At 45.1% G+C, this 24528-nt stretch overlaps 1 protein-coding gene across 1 annotated transcript in view; it reads right to left on the reverse strand.

Annotated features, from left to right (window-relative positions):
- HUNK (hormonally up-regulated Neu-associated kinase) overlaps nt 1–24528 on the reverse strand; it is a gene marked incomplete at its 3' end in the record, with an annotated part of 81356 nt that overhangs the window by 13645 nt on the left and 43183 nt on the right. The window contains exon 2 of the mRNA XM_015415608.1: nt 15276–15568. Within this exon, the coding sequence (XP_015271094.1) occupies nt 15276–15568 (293 nt within the window). The remainder of the gene's footprint in view (nt 1–15275; nt 15569–24528) is intronic.

A 24528-nucleotide genomic window follows, 5' to 3' on the forward strand; every position in this document is an offset into this window, starting at 1 on the left:
ATCATCAAATTAAAGGGGACAGGGGAGATTAATCTAAACTTCTCCACCACCCAGATGGCTGGCAGTGGATTGGAGCCCCCAGAAGTGGCAACCCTATCCTGAGTATACCTGACCACCTTCAGGAGAAGCCACATATAGAATTTCTTAACTCGTGCATTGTAGCATTTGTGAGCTTTGGTTCCAGGAAAAAATTGCCTGAAGAATTCCTCGAATCATGAAATTTTTGCCTGGGAGGCGTGTTTCATGATGTTTGCTGCGTCTCCTTTTTTTGAAAGCAAGACATCAACAACATTGAACTCATGATGTTTGTTGTGTCTCTTTTTTGAAAACAAGACAGCCACAACATTGAACCTTGTCTGCATATTCACCTCTGAAACTTTGGACATTCCTTTAAGATTGAATATTGTTACATTTATGTGTATACTTTATACCATTGTTGTGTTGTTGTTGTTCAGTCGCACAGTTGAGTCCAACTCTTCATGACCCAATGGGCCAAATCATGCCAGGCCCTCTTGTCTTCCACCGTCCTCCAGAGTTTGCTCAATTTCATGTTCGTTGCATCAATAACACTGTCTAACCATCTCATCCTTTGCCGTCCCCTTCTTCTTTGACCTTCAATCTTTCCCAGCATCAGGGTCTTCTCCAGTGAGTGCTCCCTTCTCATTTGGTGGCCAAAGTATTTGAGCTTCAGTTTCATTATCTGGCCTTCCAGGGAACAGTCAGGGTTGATTTCTTTGAGGATTGACTGATTTGTTCTTCTTGCAGTCCAAGGGACTCTCAAGAGTCTCCTCCAGCACCATAGTTCAAAAGAATCTATTCTTCGGCGCTCGGCCTTCCTTATAGTCCAACTCTCACAGCCATACATGACTACTGGGAATACCATTGCTTTGACCATGCGGACTTTTGTTGGCAGGGTGATGTCTCTACTTTTTATCATGCTGTTTAGGTTCGCCATCACTTTCCTCCCAAGGAAATCTTTTAATTTCATGGCTGCTGTCACAGTCTGCGGTGATCTGGGATCCCAGGAACGTGAAGTCTGTCACTACTTCCACGACTTCCCCTTCTATTTGCCAAGGAGTGATGGGGCCGGATGCCATGATCTTAGTTTTTTTGATGTTGAGCTTCAAGCCCACTTTTGCGCTCTCCTCTTTTACCCTGAGCAAGAGGCTCTTTAGGTCCTCTTCACTTTCTGCCATTAGAGTGGTATCGTCTGCATATCTGAGGTTGTTGATCTTTTCCCCAGCAATCTTAATTCCCGCTTGTGATTCATCCAGGCCAGCATTTCGCATGATGTACTCTGCATATATATTAAATAAGCAAGGTGACAATATACATCCTTGTCGTACTCCTTTTCCTATGCTAAACCAATCAGTTGTTCCATATCCGGTTCTAACTGTCGCTTCTTGGCCCTTATACAGGTTTCTCAAGAGACATGTGAGGTGGTCTGGTACTCCCATCTCTTTAAGGACCTGCCATAGTTTGTTGTGATCCACACAGTCAAAAGCTTTAGCATAGTCAATGAAGCAGAAGTAGATATTTTTCTGGTACTCTCTTGCTTTCTCCATAATCCAGCGAATGTTGGCAATTTGATCTCTAGTTCCTCTACCTCTTCGAAACCCAGCTTGTACTTCTGGTAGTTCTCTATCCACGTACTGTTGAAGCCTAGCTTGTAGGATCTTGAGCATGACCTTGCTAGCGTGTGATATGAGTGCAATTGTGCGATAGTTTGAACATTCCTTGGCATTGCCCTTCTTTGGGATTGGAATGTATACTGATCTTTTCCAATCCTGTGGCCACTGTTGCGTTTTCCAAATTTGCTGGCAAATGGAGTGCAGAACTTTAACAGCATCATCTTCTAAGACTTTGAATAGCTCAGCTGGAATACCATCACCTCCACTAGCTTTGTTGTTAGTAATGCTTTCTAAGGCCCATTTAACTTCACATTCCAGGATGTCTGGCTCGAGGTCAGTGATTATACCGTCGTGGTTGTCAAGGACATCGAGGTCTTTCTTGTATAGTTCTTCTGTGTATTCTTGCCATCTTTTCCTAATCTCTTCTGCTTCTGTTAGGTCCCTACCGTTTTTGTCCTTTATCATGGCCAGCTTTGCATGGAACGCTCCCTTGATTTCTCCAATTTTCTTGAAGAGATCTCTAGTCCTTCCCATTCTATTGTTTTCTTCTATTACTTTGCACTGTTCATTCAGGAAGGCCTCCTTATCTCTCCTTGCTGTTCTCTGGAAATCTGCGTTCAGTTGGGTAAATCTTTCCTTTTCGCCTTTGCCTTTCGCTTTCCTTCTTTCCTCTGCTATTTGTAAAGCCTCATCAGAAAGCCACTTTGCTTTCTTACATTTCTTTTTCTTTGGGATGGTGGTGATTGCTGCCTCCTGTACGATGTCACGAACCTCTGTCCATAGTTCTTCAGGCACTCTATCTATCAAATCCAGACCCTTGAATCTATTCTTCACCTCTACTGTATATTCATCAGGGATGCGATCTAGGTCAAACCTGAATGGCCTCGTGGTTTTCCCAATTTTCTTCAGTTTAAGTCTGAATTTTGCAATGAGTAGCTCATGATCTGAACCACAGTCAGCTCCAGGTCTTGTTTTTACTGACTGGATAGAGCTTCTCCATCTTTGACTGCAAATTATATAGTCAATCTGATTTCGGTGTTGCCCATCTGGTGATGTCCATGTGTAGAGTCGCCTCTTAGGTTGTTGGAAAAGGGTGTTCGCTATGACCAGTGTGTTCTCTTGACAAAACTCTGTTAACCTTTGCCCTGCTTCATTTTGCTTTCCAAGGCCAAACTTGTCTGTTATTCCAGTTACCTTTTGACTTCCTACTTTAGCATTCCAGTCCCCTATGATGATGAGGACATCATTTTTTGGTGTTAGTTCTAGGAGGTGTTGTAGGTCTTCATAGAACCGGTCCACTTCAGCCTCTTCTGCATCAGTGGTTGGGGCATACACTTGAATTACTGTGATGTTGAATGGTTTGCCTTGGAATCGGACAGAAATCATTCTGTCATTTTTGAGATTGTATCCCAGTACTGCCTTTTGCACTCTCTTGTTGACTATAAAGGCCACACCATTTTTTCTACGAGATTCCTGGCCACAGTAGTAGATATAATGGTCTTCTGAGTTAAATTCGCCCATTCCTGTCCACTTTAGTTCACTGATTCCTAGGATATCGATGTTCAGTCTTGCCATCTCATTTTTGACCACGTCAAGCTTACCTTGATTCATAGATCTTACATTCCAGGTTCCTATGCAGTATTGTTCTTTGCAGCATCGGACTTTCCTTTCACCATCAGACACATCCACAACTGAGCGTCCTTTCGGCTTTGGCCCAGCCGCTTCACTCTTTCTGGGGTTACTTGTACTTGTCCTCTGCTCTTCCTCAGTAGCATATTGGACACCTTCCGACCTGAGGGGCTCATCTTCCGGCGTCATATCTTTTAGCCTTTTGATACTGTCCATGGGGTTTTCTTGGCAAAAATACTGGAGTGGGTTGCCATTTCCTTCTCCAGGTGGATCACGCTTGGTCTGAGTTCTCTGCTGTGGCCTGTCCGTCTTGGGTGGCCCTTCACGGCATAGCCCACAGCTTCATTGAACTGCGCAAGCCCCCTCGCCACGACAAGGCAGTGATCCATGAGGGGGTATAATGATTTACCAAGACTTATTAATTCATTCATGTTTATACTGTCTTTAATATTTGTAAAAAAGTGCCTTATGTTTACTTTTATTTCCCCATATACATTTTTTTTAAAGAAAAAAATAGTAACTTTGAAGGGTTTCCTACTGTGAGCCAACCTCGCAGGAAGGTCTCCCTAGGTCGGGGGGGGCAAACTGTGGCTCGGAAGCCACATGCAGCTCTTTCACATATATTGCGTGGCTCCCGGCAGGGTGGCTGGGGAAGCTAAATATTATTAGGAAACAAATATTATTGGACACATAAATATAATTACTAATATCTGCTTTTACCTCTTTTGTTATTATTTTGGCAGTCTCATTTAATAAAAAGCAAATTTGCATATTTTCCAGTAAAAACATATAATATCTGTTCATGTCTCGCGCCTCTCAAATATCTGATGTTTATTCTATGTGGCTCTTACATTAAGCAAGTTTGCCCACCCCTTCCCTAGGTAGTCCCGGGAAGGTCAGGAGTTCGTCCTTTGGCTCATGACTGGAGGGACACAGAAGGACTGGTGGCAGATAACCTATGTTGAAGTGCACAGGTACCCCCAACACCTTTTGTAATTTGCAGCTAGCCAGCCTCTTGGCAAAAGGGTCTTTAGCCCATGTTGGGCAGGACAACCTTTTCCAGCCTTGTGATACTTGTTTGGCTTACTGAAACTAGGATCCTACTATGTAATTTTTAATATTTATTTATTTATTTATTGAATTTATATCCCGCCCTCCCCAAAGGTTCAGGGCGGCTTACAACGAGGCATAAATGCCAAGGTTAAAACAGTAAAAACAGAGTAAAACTATACAATAAACACAATTCACTAAAATGTAGGTGCTCTAAAGATCACAAAGATCATTAATTTCAAGATGGGGTTCTGGAGTTATTAATACCAGACTAACAGCATACATCCTAGCAGCACTATCATCCCATATTTATCTTCATCCAGGGACTTCTCGCACCCCGATAATGCCCGCCGAAGTGGTAGTAAAGGTGCGGTGATGGAAGATAACGGTGATGGAATAATGGTGGCAGCTCCTACTCAAAAGCCTGGTGGAAGAGCTCCGTCTTACAGGCCCTGTGTAACTGCACAAGGTCCCGCAGGGCCCGGATCTTTCCTGGGAGCTCGTTCCACCAGGTAGGAGCCGCCACTGAAAACGCCCTGGCCCTGGTAACAGCAAATTTGATATTCCTGGGGCCTGGAATTTCCAGGAGATTTTGACTCGCCGACCATAGTGCCCTTGGGGGAACATACGGGGAAAGGCGGTCCCTTAGGTAAGCTGGACCCTGGCCATATAGGGCTTTAAAGGTAAGAACCAGCACTTCGAAGCAAATCCGGTACGCCATTGGCAGCCAGTGCAGTGCTTTCAGCACGGGCTGGATGTGATCCCGTCTAGAGAGACCCATCAACAGCCTGGCTGCAGCATTCTGCACTAGCTGCAGCTTCTGAATTTGCGACAAAGGCAGCCCCAAGTAGAGAGTGTTACAGTAGTCTAGCCTCGAGGTGACTGTCGCATGGATCACTGTGGCCAGGTCATCACGGTCTAGGAAAGGGACCAACTGCCGCGCCAGCCGAAGATGGTAAAAGGCCGACTTGGCAGTGGCTGCCAAGTTTATCACTAGTTTATCATTTAATGTGTCATGTTAAGACTTATGCTTTGCCTCAGTTCTGTTTTTAGATTTCTGATTGGTTCTACAACCCTGATCCTATTGTATTATTTACTGAATCCTCCATTCTGTTGATTGTATTGACTCACTCAATGTAATCCACGTTGAGTCCAAGTGAGAAAAGTAGACTACACATGACATTTTAAAAAATTGCACTAACACAGCTGTGTGCTGCAAGTATCACCATCAGCTGTTGGAGCTGAAATGCTCCAACAATAGCTCTATTGCACTGAGCCTGTTCACCTCACCTCCCCCCCCCCCCAATTTTGATACTGAGTCCACTACTGTGGTTTACGGTACAAGGTAGCTCACAAGGCAAGGGAAGTTGCATTATCAGGTCATAATCTGAAACTGACAAGAAGTTAATTAATGATAAAAATTATTTAGCAGAAGAATTGGAAAACAGTGACTTGTTGGATTCCTCATAGCTCAATCTTTTACATTTTCATGACAGAGATATTTTCTCACCATACTGAATTTGGTACCATAAATCCTTAAATTTGTCCAATAACCAGAATTTATTACAATAGACAATTTTCATTTGTATCATTCATGCTGATTACATGAAACATCCCCACATTGCCCACAATAATTATTTATCTATTTTACAGCAAATGATTTGTGATTCTACATCTTTCTGAATAATATTAATGGCAAGCTTGGTTGGTATTTTTTTGTCAAGAGGGGAAGGATATATTTTAACTAATAATCTGTACGTAGTGTGCACCCAGCTGTGTTAAAGAAGCTCTGTGATCAGAAGAACAGGCTGTGAAAGGTACAGTAACCAGAAATTCTAGCCCACATTAGACTTCTAATGATCATGCTTTGTTTATCATGAAAAGAATGTGAACACCTACAGATCACAGATGAGGAGTTAGTGTGGTTATTTTTAGAGTGCATTTAAAAATAACTGTATTGCTATTGCACTTAAGGTAAGAATGAACTGTGTTTTTCTAACATTTAGACTTAGCAATTCTTTTTTTGGAAGCCATTAAAATTTAAAAGGGTAACAAACAGCACGAATTAATGGAAGCCATGTAGCAACTGCATACTGTTATAGCCTATCTATTCTTGACTGGATAATGTGGCATGCAACCAAAGCATAGGAAACAATTCTGTTAAAAGAGATATCTTTTATTTATGTTTAGAGAACACATTTCTACTACAGAAGCCCTGAAAGTGGATTATGGCCATTCATTCAAATACAGTAATATCATAAAATATATAGAAATCAGTGACCCCCACAGTACAAAATCTGCAAACCAGCCCATCAAGAATGTAATAGCAACTGAACAAAACAAAAGTAAAACCAACAGGTAACAGTGCGCAGGAAAAATCCTTGTGTTATGCCCACTAAGGCATCTGAAAGTATGAGGGCACAGGTGATGTTGTTACTATCAGATATAAATGATTTTGTTACTCTCTCTGTGGCAAAATTTATGGGGGCAATAATTAAACAACAGAATAATAACACTAAGTAAGGCATTATCTCATTTTATAATGTTATTGTCTGCTCAAGGCTACTGCTATATGAGCAGTACTATACAGATAGATAGACAGACAGACAGACAGACTGACTGACTCCTTGTGCTGGGATATTCCTCACTGCCCTTTCGTGCTCTGATTCAACTGGTTACTTCCTGTTCAGCAAAATTCCTAGTTTTCCATTACACTGAAATGAGCAAACAATAATTTAAGTTTGCCCTCCAAACCAAGCCTGTAAACCACCTTCAAAATGAAGTTCCCTATTCTGACTGGAGGACACCTTCAAATCATAAGTTTGCTGATTTGGATGGAAAAACATGCTATTAAAAGACTGTGCGATTACGTCAATATAATCTCAGTTTGCAATTCAATTTACATTTTCCATGCCACCACTGAATTCATCATCAGCCATTTTGTAGTGGATTTAAATTTAGGTTTCATTGTGGCCAAAACTACACCTTACGTTTAACACATGATCCCAATGGGGACTGGCAGCAGGGGGCCAGCTGCGAGTCCCTTGTGGGAACTCATTCTAAAGTGCTGCAGGGGCCTGATTCAGAATAGGACTGCAGCATGAAGCAGGGAGGAGCTCCAGCCTCCCCATGTGCCATTATATTGATGAAAAATGCCCTGCAGAGGTGAGGTTATTTGCCCTGTAGGGAAGCTGCATATGTAAGCATTCAGAGCATGTGCTGCCTCCAATGAGTCAAAGAACCCCCCCACACACACACACATACTGTTTGTGATTTAAAAAATGGCACAGGGGGAATGCTGGAGCCTCTATTCCCCATTCTGTGCTCTTGATCCAAAACAGGTCCCTGTGGTGCTTTAGAACTGAGTTCCCATGGGGAACTCACAGTTGACATATGGCTGCAAGTTCCAGTAATTATCATGTTAAATACCGTATCCTCAGTGGGCCTCAGTGGCAACTTGCTACTGAAGCCAACCATTTCATTATTTAATCATGGACTGGATGCTGCACAGATCTACTGAAAATTGAATTTAGGGGAGGGCTCAAAGCTCAGTGGTACAGCACATGCCTAAGGTCCCAAGTTTAATTCCCAGTGTAATGTATCCATCTTCGACCACGTGTGAGGCTAGGTCTCCACGCGGTCATGTGAAGCGCCCGAGCTTCGCTTCCAGAGACAATGGCCCAAGCAGAACCTAGCCCACGCCAATCAGAGGGCTAGGCTCCCGGCCGTGAGCCTATGGAACTCACAGCCACTGTAAATAGCCTGTCATGAGTGTTGGGGTGTGTGTTTGGGGGTGGGGTTTATTGAACATATAAGCTGTTCTGTGAGCTGGGAAGTTTGTCTTGTTCATCACTGGAAATAAAGTATGAGAGCTGAAATCACTAGTAAGTCTCAGTACTTTTCACTGGCGATGAAGGTGGGATACTACCTCCCATGAACAACAACCTGGAAGAAGATTCGAGCATTGCATTGAGCCCCAGCACCGAGATCACCACACGCATTTTCATTTAAAAGACTGCAGGTAGTGGGTGCTGAGAAAGACCACTCTGTCTGAGATCCTGGAGAACAACTGCCAGTCAGAGTAGACAATACTGAACTCGATGGCTCAATGGTCTGGTTCGCTATAGGGTAGTTTAGTGTACATGCTTAAATTCCCAGCGTGCTAATTTAGGCTGGAACTCCCATACTCCCCTGACACATAAACATGGATCTCTTATTCATGCATTCCCATCTACAACCCTGTCTTCCCCACATGAACTACAGTGGGTGGACATCAAGGATGGTTACGTACATAAACGAATGCTTTAAAAATCGTGTGTGCATTAAGTGACAATAAGAACATCTGTTTACTAGATTCGTAACTGATTCACACTTCTATGTAGAAATTATATTTCCATGAGTGTGCCATAACATCATAAGAGGTATGCTGCTGGATTGGACTAATGGTTCAACTAGTCCAGCATCCTTTTTCCTATGGTGGGCCACCAGTTGCCCTGGAAGGAGAATAAACAGGGCACAGAAATCAAGACCTCCCTCTTAGCACTGGGATTCAGAGGTTTACTATTTCTGGACATGTAAGTTCCCTTTAGTCATTATACTAATAGTCATTGATAGACCTATCCTACATTAGCCTGTCTAATTGCCTTAAAGTCATTTAAGCTAGTGGTCATCAGTGTATCTAGTGGCAATGAATTGCACAATTCAATTAGTCTTTGAGTGAAGAAGTTTTTAAATGTCTTTAATATATTGCCCCTACGTTTAGTATTATGGGAAAGGGAGAAAAAGTTCTCTTTTCCTACCCTTTGCATAATTTTCTAAACCTCTGTCATGGTTCTGCCTTAGTTGTCTTTTCTCAAAATTAAAAAATCCCAGTCTACTTAGACCCAGGAAAGGGGCTCCGACCCCATAATCATCCTGGTTACTCTCCTTTGGATTTTTTTTCAGTTCCGCAATAACCTTTCTGAGATACGGTGGCCAGAAATGTGTGCAGTTTTCTCAGCATGGCTGGTTCACAGCTCTACACAAGGACATTAAAATATTTGCAATTTTATTTTCAGTGACTTTCCTAATATTGCTACTGTGGAGATACACTGTGGGCACACTGGAAAGACATGACTGGTCTGTGACTCCTTAATACAGTAACACTCACTCAGTGGCTCAGAAGCTATATGGGACTCTTTGACATGCCACCCATGGCTCTTCTTACAATTTCCCAGTAGGACACCAACCCCATGTTCCAGGAAAGTGGCATGCCTGTGGGGCTTGGGGTGGTTTTCACCGTGGAACATCCACTGCAGGAGGGACTGGAGGACAGATAGGCTATGAGACTCCCTGAGCTGAGAGTCCTGTGCCAAAGGTGGCACAGGAATGGCAATTCTTCTCCAACACTCCTGCACCCTTCTCAGCAGGGGTCTCATGGGGGGGAGCCCTCCGGAGCGCAGCTCCGGGAGTGCCCTGCCCAGGGGGCGGGGCAGTCACATGACCAAGCCCCACCCCCTGCTCCCAGCAGGCACTCAGTCAGTGCCGGATGAAGGAAGGTAAGTTGGCTGCCCTTCGTTCCAAAAGCTGGCAGCGCTCACTGGGGCTCTCCCCAGCCAGCCCCACTTCTCCGCCTGTCCTTCGCTCTTCCCGGAGCACGTGGTGGGAGGGCAGGAGAAGCGAGGCCCAGAGCTGTGGCGGCCAATTGCTGCGCCAAGAGGGGCCTGCCTCGCCCGCCTCCTCGCCAGGGAGCGCTCACAAGGAAGGGAGGGAGGGAGGGAGGGAGGCTGAGTGCCCTGGGTCGCGGCCAGCACAGCCGCCGACCTCCTCCTCCTCCGGCTCTAAAGGGGCGGCGATGAGGCTGCAGCAACCCCTGCCGTCGTGGAGACCCCCACGGGGTCCCAGGACTCAGCCGGGCCCGCGATCCTCCCCTCTTCCCTGGAGTTTGACGAGGACCTGGAAGTGTTCAGCAAGGTACAAGGCGTGGAATCCCTCTCCCTGCTGTGCAGGGAGAGCCTGGCAGCCCGTGGCTTTCCCGCAGGGGGGCTGGGGCCTGGCCCGGGGCTCCCTCCTGGGGCCAGAAGCGCCTGGGTGGCTTGCCCCATCGCTTAGGCAGAGGCGACTTGCCCCGCCCCTTGCTCAGCTGCTGCCCTTTTCCCTGCCCGGGGAGAAGTTTGTTTTCCCGTTCCAGGACACGGGACGGGGACAAAAGGGGAGTGAACTGCGTCGGGCGAGAAGCTTCCTCTCTTCCCACGCAGACAGAACGAGGCCCCACCCACCCCCCGTTGCTGCTTCGTTCTGTCCGCGCGGAGCTCACCTTTGCCCTCAAAACCCACATAGTCCCGTTGTTGTGCCTCCATTTTTGCCCTGCTCACATCAAACACCGCTCCCCACCCCCCAGTAAGACTAAAATCGGAGGGGGGGGTGTCACTGCACCTTTAAAGTCCTGCACATTTTCTGCTGTGTACAAACACCAAGGTCTAGTCGCAAAGTTAGTTACTCCATGCTCTTTTTAAGGTGGGCTGGAAAGAGAAACAGAGTAGGTGGTCTGTGCCCTCCAGTGCTCTCCCCCGCTGACAAAGATAAGCAGCCGGACTACCTTGGGGTGCAGACGATGACTTGATTTTGGGAGAAAACGGGCAGATGACTCGCGCTGAGTTTGCTTGAGCAACCGTGGCTGAAGTGTCACCGACTGATGGCCGGTGCCACCTTAAGGAGCGGTTGTTGGTGCTTTGGAGTGGGAGGCTGTCAGCAAGCACATGGAGATATTAAAGCAGCCTGCGCTTTGCCTCCGCAGGCAATGGTAGTTAGGCTGGTCTCTAGGGACGAGAGAGGGAGGTAGCCGGCTGTCTCTGTTTGGGGACCGCTTCTGAATGAAGGGAGTAAGGAAAAGGCGCCTATCCCTGAGCATATTCACCAGCTCAGGGGGCTCTCCCCTAAGGGCTAAGGCAAGGAATGGTCTTTCCCAGCTCCATAGGTTAGAACAGCACTCTTGATGTAGTAGTAAAACCACCAGACTGTCCCTAATAAGAGTGTGAGTATCAAATAACAGGTATGGGTCTATTCCTGTTTAGTGAGTGGTTTTAAAAAAGGTTATTATTAGTAGTAGCTTCTGTAGTGGTATTTACTGCACATCTTAACTGTGTTTCTCTCCTCAGCCTTCTTATTCTTCTCACTGTATATAGATAAGGAATTGAAGCTGAGAGGTGGTACAGTGAATTATTTTGAGGGGCAGTCGCAGTGGAAGTCTGTAGGCTGGATATATCTGTTAGACCATCACAAAGGTCAGGAGCCACAGAGTTTTTCTTCCAAGTAGAAGGCAAAAACTTGTGGCAAAGGAAGAGAGTCATTATGGAAGGTGGTTTCCCAGGATTCCTATTTGCCAAGAAGCATCTCATGACCTAGCTGCTTTAATTCTCTTTCCTACACAGTTAGGAAGGAGGGACATTCAGTCTCTGCCAGGCACTAAGAGAGGTATCTCATTCCCCAGAATCTCTTTCCTTTTCTTAAAAAATAAGAGGGGGAGAAGCCTGGTCCCCATCTTCATCTATCTGTACTGACTTGAGATCTTTCTTTGTGTGGTCAGCGAAGTAAACCAGTTGGGAGCATGGTTTGATTTATGAATTGTGTGATATTCTTCCAAGAAGGAGAGTGCTGGAGTTTTCTTTCTGAAGTTTTGAGTTTAGGGAGAAAGTGTAAGTTTCTAATAGTGAGAGCTGTTTTCCTGTGGGCAGTTTTTTTGGGAACGACATACTTGATTTGTATGTCTGTGTAGTATACGTTGAATTAAAGCATCCAGCATCAGGAAGTATTGGTGCTGTTCCATAATAATATCTTCTTAGACTGCTGATTGAAGAAGCTGCTGCTGAAGGAATGGAAATACTACAAGCTGCTGGTGGACCTCCGGAGGGCCCCTGGTTTTTTTGGTGATGATCCAGCATGGCTTCTCGTATGTTCTTATCTCTGGCGCAGTGATGCTCTGCGTTCTTGGTGCTTGGGGTGTGTGTGTGTGTGGCCTTATGACACACTTCCGGTGATGTCAGGGGGTGTGGCCTTATGACACACTTCCGGTGATGTCAGGGGGTGTGGCATATGCTAATGAGTTATGCTAATGAGCTCCGGGAGCTCTTTTTCTACAAAAAGACCCCTGCTTCTCAGTCTCTGCATTCTCTTTTTAAAATTATTTTTAAGCCCCCGGAGGGGATTTTTTATTGCATTTTCGATAAACTACAACGAAAAAAAGGGAAGGGAAAACTACATCTATGGGAGAAAGGAAAGAAAACCAAACGAAAAACCCAAGAATAGGAGATCATTACAATAGCTTGTATCAGTGTTAATCTAAAATGCTATGATTACATTGAACACAGTCGATCATGCTATATTATTTCTCTTTTAAACCATTGTTTTCACCATTTAAAGAAAATCACAAGAGCATCATTGATAACCTTAAGGCCTTAAGGCACAACTCAGAGTTCTTCAGCCTTCATTTTGTTTTATCTTTTCTAATCCTTAATTGATATTCTTGCTTAGGGGCTAATGCCCCTTTTTCGGAGACAGAATCCTCATCGGAAGTAGCGGAGTCCATTTCATCACTAGGTTTGCTGTCTTCTTCTTCCTTGCCGTCCTCACCGGACTCTCCCAGTTGCAGTCTCAGGAACTCACGCGCTTTAGAAACAGAGTCAATTTTTTCTTTTTTATCCTGCAGTTTGAAAGTGATGCCTTCGGGGATCAGCCATCTGTAAGGAATGCTGTTTGTTTGTAAAAATAGGATCAAGTCCTTGTACGTCTTCCTCTTCTTCCTTATTTCAAATGGAATATCTTTTGTTGTTGCCTCCAATTTTCAAGGGCGTTTCTGTAGTTGCTTTCAGGATTTGGTCCCTCACATGTCTCTTCGAGAATCTAACCACTATTTCCCCAGGCAGATTATTTTTCTTGATATAAATGGAATAGGTTCTATAAACCACATCCATTTTGCTTACAAGGTATTCCGCTTTTAAATCTGTGATTGGGGCTAGCGCATCACTCAGCAGTTGCTTTAGATTCTCTTCTTTTGCTTCAGGGACCCCTTGGAACCGGAGGACTAGGTTAGCTTTTTCCATTTGTAGCTGCAGAAGTTGATACTCGTCTGAAGCTTGCTTCTTCTCCAGTATTTGAACCTTTTTCTTAACCTTTTTGGAGTTGGCATCCATTTCCTTCACTTTCTCAGCTGTTTGCTCTGTCTTTTTTGTAGTCTCAGTCAATTTGAGCTGCTGAGCTGCAAAGTTCTGGTTTAAAGCTGTCAGTTGTTGATTGATGTTCATCATCTGGTCCAGTAGAGGGTGCAAAGAGTCCGCTAACAGTTTAGAAAACTCAGTGGTATCTTTCGGCCGCTGGCTCATGCTCCCCGGCGGTTTCACTTTTGCTTGTCTGTCTTTCTCCAATTTTTTCCCACACCATTTTTATGGATTGTTTACTTTTTTGAAAATTTGCTAAAGTCTCTGAAATTCATCCAAACGCTTACAGGTGCTCTAGTTGATCTCTTAATATAGATTTCAATGCTTTTTCTTCAGCTCCCCCTTGGCAAATCGCTATTCTCTTTGTGTGTATGGGAAGGGCCCCTCCCCCACTCGCTCGTCTCGTCATTTCCAGGGGGGCTTTCTTTTACATTCTCGGCATTTCGATTTAACTCTACTCACTGTTCACTGATGGTCCGAAGACCTCGCTCAAGGTATGTTTTTTACGCCCCATCTCCAACACTTGTCCTGGTCAGCGGCTCTGGTTCCATTGAGGACGCAGCAGCAGGAGGACCGTCGGGGCGGAAGAGCGCCTCAATTCAAACCAGCAACGCGCTGACGAAGAGGCTACCTTTCAAAGCCCCATGGCTAGGAGCCTTTCACAAAGGCTCTGGGGAGGTGGCGACCAGTGCCCCCCCTCCAAACCGGTGGTGTGTGGATCACTTCCCCTGAGGTCCAGGAGAAACGTCCGCTATCGTGTTGCCATAAACCGGAAGAGCCTCTGCATTCTCATTACAGCACCTCAGTGGCTGCCAGGAGGACTGTAACCCAGCTGAGGAGAAGACAGCAAAACCACAAGCACCATGCACCACAGCAGCTTCCCGTGAAAAGTGCAAGCTGGCCACAGTGAGCTCGTGGTGGTTTTACTCCCCTTTTTGTTCCAGCCACAAATTTGCTGTGTCCAAGCTGAAGAGAGAACAAGAATGCTGACAGGGAAACCCTGTCCGTCACTCCAGATACACGAGGACTGGGTAAGGTTCTTCAGTAGTGTGGAGAGGGTATCCTAGATGCCCAAATACAAGTACCAGGGTTGGTTCAGGGTGCTGGGGGCCCCATGACCTGCATGCCTCCCAAGTGCCTGTGCATCCTGTTGCTTGCAAGCCCTCATTGCCCATGTTCAGTTGTTTGCAAAAGCTGAACAATCTTTTCCCAACACCACTGGCCTGTGAATGAAGCTGGGAGTGCTGCTGCCATGGCCACCAGGGGTGCTACCATTGTGTACCACCCACATGCCCTTCCCCAATGACACTGGGCAGCTGGGACCATGGATATTGGAGCACTTCAGGCAAACAGATGGGGAAAAACAGGCACACAGAAGTGTAGGGGGGGGGCAGTCGGCCTCACCAGAAGTCCTAAGCCCTGGCGACTACCCCACCTCAGAGTATGCTGATGCCAGCTCTATAAATATGCACTTAATATTAATAGTTATATCTTATACTGTTGTGGGTGCACAGAGGTGTGGTGGTTCACAGAGCATACAGTAGTTATGTTGCTCTTTGGAAAACTACAGATGTGGTTCTCTACAAGCCATGAAGTGAGTGCCACTGCTTTAATGCATGTAATGAAGGTTTGGTGACCCACATCTGCCCTGGGGAGGTCTTTAATACACTTCCTTAAATTCTAGCCAGTAACAAACAAATTTCTACATTCAGCTGTATTAGTTTTTTTAACACAGTATGAACTAGTGGAGAAAGTATAGGTTTTATTACATTACCTGTGAACCACCCCAGCACGATGTAGATGTTCAACTGCTAGAATTAGCTGCCAAATATATTTGCGTGCTTCATGCTCTTCTAGTCTCTTTTTCTCATAGATCTTGTGCATTAAGTTGCCTCCAGTGCATAGCTCCATGACAAGGTAGTAACTGTTTTCAGTTTCCAAGATATCTAGTAGCTGAGCAATGTTAGGATGCCGGATCATTTGCTGGATCTGTCCCTCTCGCCTCAGATTCTTGGTGACATAAGTATCCTTTTTGGCTCTTTTCTTGTCAATGACTTTCACTGCCACCTGATGAGAAAGACATACATCATAATATGTAAAAACAAATTAAGGAATAAACTTTTGTCAATAATATCAAAAAAATGAACGACACTGCAATTTAAGAATTATCTTAAAACAAGTTCAGCACAAAATTGGTCAAATAATCATTAAAGCAATTTAGCAGCATACATACAAACATTAGTTAAAACAAATTCAGTAACAGTTGATAAAGCTGTCCAAACAACAACAAAGGAATAGAGCAAAAACATGAACACTGTAAAATCACTGCAAAATAAAAAGGTTTTAATCTGACACCAAAAACTTAAAAGGTGTACACGCCAGTCATAGCCAAGGTACCAGTCTTGTCTACATTTATTAAGAAGGTTTTAACTGCAGCATCACCCTGTATTCAGTAAAATTTAATACACAAAACTGCTAAGATGGCCACAAACATTAATTTTGACAAGAAAGTGGCCTTCCAAATCCACCTCCAGGTATAGTACATAGAAAATAATGAAATAAATTGCTAATGTAAATGACTTACAGTGCCATCCTAAACAGAGTTACTCCCATCTAAGGGCTATTGTTTTTGCAGCAAGCAGCAAAATGAGGAAAGTAACTCCCCCTCTTGCACAGTTTTCACGCAGGAAAACAGCTGGGGGGGGCAGGAGCTCTCCCCCCCACAGTCCCACCCCAAACCTGTTTGGGCTCACCTCCTCCCCTTTTTTTAAAGAAGCTGTTCCTCCCAGCTGTTGTTTGGCTGCAGGGAAAACAAGTTGGGTTCGGGGAACCCAGAACCAACACTTTAAAAACAGTAGCATTTAGTTTGGCCCTAAACCTGTCGACTTCAAGGGACTTAGAATGGTATAACCCCTCTTGGCATGATACTGACAGTGCCGTCCAATGTAGAGTTACTCCAGCCCTTACATAGGAATGTTACTGACAGCTTGTGTTCCTGGTGCCTCTAGTTTCTTATACCTGTGCCTGAGTGATTAACTTTTCTAGGCCCAGCATAAAAAGATGCTCCTGAAAATACCTGCAAAATTGAAGCCTGGGCACTTCTTGTCAATTGATTTCTTTAAAAGAGTCACCAGTGCATGCAAGGCAGCTGTATGATCAGGGCCAGCCCAAGGATTTTTGTCTCCCTATGCACCAGAATCATTGCTTGCCCTCCTTGCCACCCTCCCCACAACTTGAGATGAGTCTACTGCCCACTTTCCTTGCCCCCCTTGTACCTTGGGACAGCCGGATGCGTGAGGGAAGGTGGAAGAGGGCCCACCCCTGCCCTTGCCATGGAGCAGGCTCCCAGCAGGCCACTCATGAGGTCTAGGCAGCCCCATAGCCAAAAACATTTTGTGCGGGTGGGGGGGCGTGCCCCTGATGTGGTGACATCACTTGTGACATTACTGGGAAGTGACTGACAGGCAGGCAGGCAGCCGAGGAGGCAGGCAGGGTAGCAGGTGGCGAGCAGAAAGAGGTGTCATGACACTTCTTTCTGCTTGCTGCCCTGCCTGCCTGTCTCCTTGGCTCTCCCTCAGCAGCAGCGTGGTGGCTGGCCTGCCTGGTGCAGGCACAGTGAGGTGCCAGGGTGGGCTACACTAATGGCCCACCCTGGCGCCTCATTGCACCTGCGTAGGCCAACCCAGTCACCATGCTGCTCCTGAGGGACAGCCGAGGAGGCAGGCAGGTGTGTATCTTTGCTGACAAGGCTCCTGGGGGTCGGGGGTAAGGAGAGGCTCTGGCATCCTCCCAGGGAGGGCTGGGAGTCATTCGTGGAGGCACCACTCTTAAAAGCCCCCCATGGCTACGGGTCTGCTCCTGGGTCTGCTGCTTGCTGCTGCAGACATGACATTGCACGCTGGCGAGTAGGGCAGCGACAGGGGCTGCTGGTACTCCTCCACCAGCTGCGCCCTAGGCAATTGCCTAGGTGCACCTACTGGATGGGCCTGGCTCTGTGCATGATGGAATGTTACAACATTTTAGCGCATTAAAACCCTCACAAATGCCTATTTATGAGGCAAATATGCCTGATATACTATTGTGTGGAAGAAATGTGTAACTTTAAGAGAAGCTTCTCTTGCATACCTGTTAAGCCTGAAGGGAGGATTCCGACAACCAGTAACTACTAAATATGTAGCAATTACTTAACGGATTAATGCTGGTGGATCTAACCACAGAAAGGGACTTTCAGGCAGCATCTACATAAGTTATATTCATCCAACAGTCTTGAATAAGCATACCCCCCTTCCCACACGATGTGAGGGTAGAACAGTAACACAGATGAACATAACCTCCTTAAACATCCATAAGGACTTATATGATGAAGACAAATTAATTCATGTATACTGAAAGGCTGTTTCCAGTTGGCAGAATACTGACTGGGAAATAGCACTTGCAAGAGGAAATAAGGAAGTATATGTTAGTGTCTCCCATGATTGAAAGACACAGGATGGAACACAATTCTATTGTTTAAGAGGTTAATGAATTACCTCTCCCCCCATACCAAATAAGTCAGCCCTACTTCAGTGAACAAGAATGACTTACTGAATATCGAAACGCAACCTACACACTACATGCAAATACACGTGACATGATAGCACTGAAAACAGCAAGACAGCATCAGCCTTGGAGCCCCCTAAAGCTGGTGGAAACCCAGATGTGTTCCTCATGACAATAAAATCTGCACACCCCAATCTTAAAATGTATATACTTCAATAAATTAAGTTATGTACACATGCAGGTAAGAAAGTCTTAATAAGGTTCCCTTCAAAGTCTTGAAGAGTGGCAGGCATGTAGACACACTTAGCTCTTTCCCATTTGGCTGCTTTTCTGTTCCTTCCAAATTGTCTTCCTCTTTAGCTGTTTTCCCTCCATGGAATTGAAACCAAGTATTATTACAAGTAAAACTCTATGGGAGCACAAAGGAGCATCTCTGTGGCTGTTTTTGATTGGTAAAACTGCAGGGGGGGGGAGAGTTAAGAGACCTCCCACTGCTCTCCTGCCCATGACTGCAGTTCCTTAAAGCTACTTCCATTAAAAAAAGAAAATCAATTGTGGGAACATTGGCCTGGTAGCCAATGCTGTAGACTGGCAGCCCAACAAACCTTTAAGGTGCATGGGAGTCATATAAAGGGCTGCCTCAGGACAGAAAATTTGCATGTTCATGTATGACCTCCTACTCTGTAATGATGCTGAGGGGAAAATGGCATTGCTTTCAAAGGGAAAAAAATAAAACATAAGGAAAAGATTCACTAAGGCTGAATGTTTATTTAGTTTAGAATGTATAACAGTAAGTTGGATTATAACAATAAGTTTGTCTTTCATAGATATACATCCATCTTTTTTGCTTTTTGCTTTTTTTTGCATTAGTTGTAGGTTATTCCTCCCTCCTTTTTGTACATCACTAAGGCTCAGACCATACAGAACTGATTCTCCATCTAGCTACTGCTGCTGTTCAGAGGTATTTGCAGTGGCAACAGTGTCCATGTAGCAGTCTTTGGCACTTTCTCTTCTCAGACTCCTGTGATCAACATACCCCCTTCCCCACACCAAAGGAAGCCCTTTTATTTTGGCTCTTAAAAAATTGGTAATTTCTATATTACTACCGCAATTACCCATCTAAAGGGTAATTGTGCAGGGAGGGGTCTTCAAGTGACTGAGACAAGAAAAATGGCACCCGTGTAGCCAGGACGTTCACAAAAGCACTTTCCCATTCACAAGGCATGCATATGGACTGAGATCTTTACAGAAAAATCAAACCAAACCAACTTTGGGAAAGATCAGAGCAAAGCATGGGGAAACCTGGAAAGCTCCGCCATGACCTCCCCACCACAACTGAGACAGTGAGTGAACTCAAGGCTCCATGCACGTCTTCTCGTTGGGGTTTGGATTATTTCAGTCTGCTCAGCCTACAGGAAGTTGACAAATTACTCGCAACTATGCGCCCGACCACTTGCAGCCTTGATCCATGCCTGTCGAGGCTAATTAAAGCTGGTCACGACAGGCTATGAGGTGCCCTAAGGGAGATTATCAATGTCCCTCTCCAAGGGACCGTTTCCTAGGGCACTTAAGGAAGCGGTGGTACGCCCCCTCCTAAAAAACCATCTCTGGATCTGGCCAAATTGGCTAATTACTGTCCGGTTTCCAATCTGCCCTATCTGGGCAAGCTAACTGAGAGGGCAGTGGCAATTCAGCTGCAGAGTTTTATGGATGACATTTCCACATTGGATCTCTTCCAGTCCAGCTTTTGCCCAGGCCATGGGACAGAGACGGCACTGGTCACCCTCACGGACGACCTCCAGAGGCACCTGGATCAGGGTGGTTCAGCGGTGCTGCTGTTGTTGGACCTGTCGGCAGCGTTTGACACAGTTGACCATCAGCTACTGATCCACTACCTCACCAACACTGGGATTCAGGGGTCTGCCTTACAATGGCTTTCCTCTTTCCTTCAGGGTCGGGGACAAAGGATGGCACTGAGGGAACAGCTGTCCTAAAGGCACTTGCTGGTTTGTGGATTGCCCCAAGGGGCGGTACTCTCCCCAATGTTATTTAACATCTATATGCACCCCCTTGCCCAGATTGCCTGGAGGCATGGGCTGGGTTGTCACCAGTATGTGGACGACACCCAGCTCTATCTGTTGTTGGGTGGCTAGTCTGATTCCAGACCAGAAGATCTGGACCTGGCCCTACAAGCCATGACTAGTTGGCTTAGACTAAGCTGACTGAAATTGAATCAGACAAAAACAGCCTGTCTGGGCGGCCCGGGGTTAGGGATACCACCCCGGACCTATGACAGGGCGTCGTTAGTGCCAGCATCGGAGGTTTGGAGTCTGGGAGTGCTCTTGGATGCCTCCCTAACGATGGAGGTCCAAGTAGCAGACACCGCTAAGTCAGCCTTTTACCATCTTCAGCTGATTAGGTAGTTGGTTCCCTTCCTCGAATGCAACGACTTGGCCACAGTGATCCATGTGATGGTCACCTCGAGACTAGACTACTGTAATTCTCTCTACATGGGGCTGCCCTTGACCCAAATCCGGAAGCTTTAGCTGGTGTAGAATGCTGCAGCCAGGCTGCTCTTAGGCCTCCCCATGCGGGAGCACATCCAGCCTGCGCTAAAAGCACTGCACTGGCATACTGAATTCACTTCAAGGTGCTGGTTCTTACCTTTAAAGTCCTTTATGGTCAGGGGCCTACATACCTGAGGGACCACCTTTCCTCACATGTTCCCCAGAGAGCTCTGCGTTCAGGGTCTCAAAACCATCTGGCCCTCCCAGGTCCCAAAGATGCCAGGCTAGATTCGACCAGGGCCATGGCCTTTTCGGTGGCAGCTTCACGTTGGTGGAATGAACTCCCAGAGGACACCAGGGCCCTGTGGGACCTTTTACAGTTCTGCAGGGCTTGCAAGACGGAGCTCTTCCGCCAGGCATTCAATCAAGGAACTGTACCGTAGGACCCCTGTGCCTTGGTATTACCATCGCAGCCTGTGCATCGCTGGTGCGAAGGGACTGAGATAGTTCTACATCAGTGTTGATTGTACCCCATAAGGATTGATCCACTATTAAGATAATTTGTTATTATGTCTCGCCATCACTATATAAGATTGCACACTAGCACTTTATGATCGTTTTTTATAAATGTATTGTTTTAGCTGTTTTAAATTTTTATGTAAGCCGCCCTGAGCCTGCTTTAGTGGGAAGGGCAGGGGATAAATTGAATAAATAAATAAATAAATAAAGTGAATGATTACAGAAAATGTTATTTGGACATGCCCCAAAGCAGCACTCTAGTTTTGAAGCAAAGCTACGGTATATGAAAGCACCCCATGACAGCATAGCAATGCTATGGGGTTTGTTAACACTTGCCTTTAAAACATGTGCACTCCCCTCAGAGGAATGATATGATGGGGAAGTGCCAATCCTTTGAAGCATTACAGTAAGTAAACAAAATGTCACAAAATGTTTCGGAAAAGACACCCACAGATCCAAGTCATATGTAGTCAAAACAGAGATGGATGTAACAGTAGGGGCCATCCGCCCCAATGCAAAATATAACATACTCAGTGCCAGTAAAACATGATGTTCTAGCAAAAGAACCACAAGCTCAAGGGAAAACATCTGAACTGTATGTACAAAAATGGGTAAACAATTGTACATATAGATAACCTGGAAAGGCTCTTCCTGGAGTCTAGCTTCAGTGCCTCTTGTCAAACTTTATCAGCCTTTTCAATTTTAACTTATCTACTGAGCTACAGACTATGAGACTCTAGGAATGCCTGAATTATTTGCTATACAATCTTCAGAGACCTGGAAAACAAAACAAAACAAAAAAGAAACGCACTGAGAGAATAATGGATGGAAGCCTAATTGTCTCCATTGCTCCTTCCCTTTGCATCTATCATTAACATACAAGTCAATGGTCTTTTCATTTTCTTCCATTCCTGTAACTGTAAGTACAGAACGGATTTTTGAAAATGTGGCTGGCAAGGCCTCATAATCATAGAAAAAGTCCCCTGCCCCCTCTGCTTCAAAGGATTGTCATGTTTTCTTATTTGACATCCATCTGGAGCATTTGCTAAGTAGTGGCAACTCCAGTCCAGCAGCTTTCATAAGTTTGTTTTCAAAGGCTTTCACAAGCTGTGGATTTTCTGGGCTGTATGGCCATGGTCTTGGCATTGTAGGACCTGACGTTTCACCAGCAGCTGTGACTGGCATCCTCAGAGGTGTAACACAGAAAGATGGAGTACTCTCTGTGTCAAGGTGAGAAGAAAAATGGTAGGCAGGTAATTTATATCTACTCAGGAAGGTGGGGTAGGACTGAGTCATTATCTTGTAGGAGTTTCCCAGGCGGAACATAGCCTAACTCAAACAGGACACAGGATCTTTTTCCAAGACACGGAAATGCTGGACAACACATCCAATTACCATGTCAGATTACACAGGGAAGTAATTGAAATTCATAAAATAAACACAATTTCAACAAGAAAGAAGAGAGTTTTAAAATAAATAGGGCATGGTTTCCTGTCCTGAAAAACACAAAATGCTCTACATCTTACAATAGCACTACAGATAAAATTAGAATTTCAACAGCCAATCCATATGCAAAAGAAGCTCCTCAGGAAAGCTCCTCCATTAGCATGTCACAACCTGGGAAACTCCTACAAGATCATGACTCAGCCCTACCCCACCTTCCTGAGTAGATATAAATTACCTGCCTTCCATTTTTCTTCTCACCTTGACACAGAGAATACTCCATCTTTTTGTGTTATACCTATGACACTAAAAATATTTCAGTTAATTGAATTAAAACTGACTACAGAATGAAATTAACACTGAGTAATTACAATGAAAATTGAAGCAGATTTTCATAGTTAACTATTCAGATTAACTTGAATGGCGGGGAGTCTGCTTAGCTTTCACATGTCATTCTTCTACCCTTTCAAAAGGCAAGCATGCTGGATAGGTAATTTTAAAAATCCAGTAAAAGTGTCTCTATTGCAATTGCAAAGAATCCACCATCACATGAAGGGTCATACCCTGTTATCAGTGTTTGCCAATTACTATAGATGGCTCTTTACGCTCATTTACTTCTTTCTTCTGTATATCACTGCTCTGATGGAGAAGGTAGACCCAGAAGTAGCATTCTTACTAATTAATTTGACTTCATTATTCTACGGCAATGGTGAAGACAAGCCTGTAAGATGAGAGGCTGTCTTATTTACAGTTTTCTCTTTAATCCTGTTCTTTGTAAATACCCAATGGTGATGGAAACCTCCTTGTATCCTTTATTCCTAACTCCCATTTTACTTTCAATAAATAATTCAAGGCATTTGTAAAATATCCCGCTGGTGGGAAACAAAACACTGGCTCCCTCGATTAAGCTGAGAAAAAGCTTTTAGAAAGAAAAGGCAAATTCAATCTGAAGCCAAATTTCAATAGCACACAAAATTACTAAAGGCAGCAGTTTTATAAAGAGCCAAAAGCTTTTTGTAAGTCCTGGTGTTCTACAGTGTGCATGTCAATTCCTCTCTATAGCTTTTCCTGAAAAGTCTTTTGATTCTTGCACTCATAAAGAATAAAACGTATAACAGGCAACTTCTTTTACAAACACCTTGGTAACATCTGCCAACAGCACATTATTTTCCCATGTAGGAAATCCAGATCTGAATATAATTAAAGAATATCAGTTCCCCACTGCCAATGCTACACAGTTGGTGCACAATGTACTCAACCCTGCTGTGCCACCACATTGCTCCAGGACCTCTCCAGGCTGTGACAAACGCTGGAATGTAGCTGGATACAAGTGACTTCCAGGGCTCCCACCTAGAGGCTGCTGGGCTTCTCTGTCTACTCTGGGACTCCCACCAGTCCTGCAGCCCTCTTTTTAGTATTGATGGGAGTATCGATAAACTTAGGCTGGAAAATAAGCCACAGGCAGGAAGTATCTGTGGATACTCAGTCCCTTCCCACAGCCTTCTGATGGAAGACTTCTAATAGCACAAAGAACACAATACAAGATTTTCCCTCCTATCTAATCTCTGCAAGTACTCTCTCTTACTGAAACATGGAGGTGGTAATACTTCTCCCAAGGTCCTGCCAGTTATTTTCACAAGCAACCATGGCTCATGGACTGAAGCCAGCAGACGCTTGTGAGATGGAGATGTAAACAGCTGCCACTGCTGAATAGGGACCAAAAAGAGAGACCAAATAGCCTTGTCAAGGAGGGTAGGTGGTGGCAAGTGCACGGCTGCTGTGAACAGAAGGGTTCAGCATGGGCTGCTGACGCACTCAGACCGATTTCACACAAGAGCTGCGCCGCGGTCACGCCTCCCTTTGCTCTGCTTCTATTGGTCAATTTCCCACTTGAAGCCGCGTGGCTGCATTTTGACACACGGGTTCACCTGGTTTTCCCTGCGGTTTCATTATCCTGTTTTTTGAGGATCACGAAACCGCGGGGGAAACTGGGCGAAGCCGCGGGTCTAAGGGAGGCGC

Source organism: Gekko japonicus, unplaced genomic scaffold, assembly GCF_001447785.1.
Source record: "Gekko japonicus isolate JY-2015 unplaced genomic scaffold, Gekko_japonicus_V1.1 scaffold2682, whole genome shotgun sequence".
Classification (NCBI taxonomy): domain Eukaryota; kingdom Metazoa; phylum Chordata; class Lepidosauria; order Squamata; family Gekkonidae; genus Gekko; species Gekko japonicus.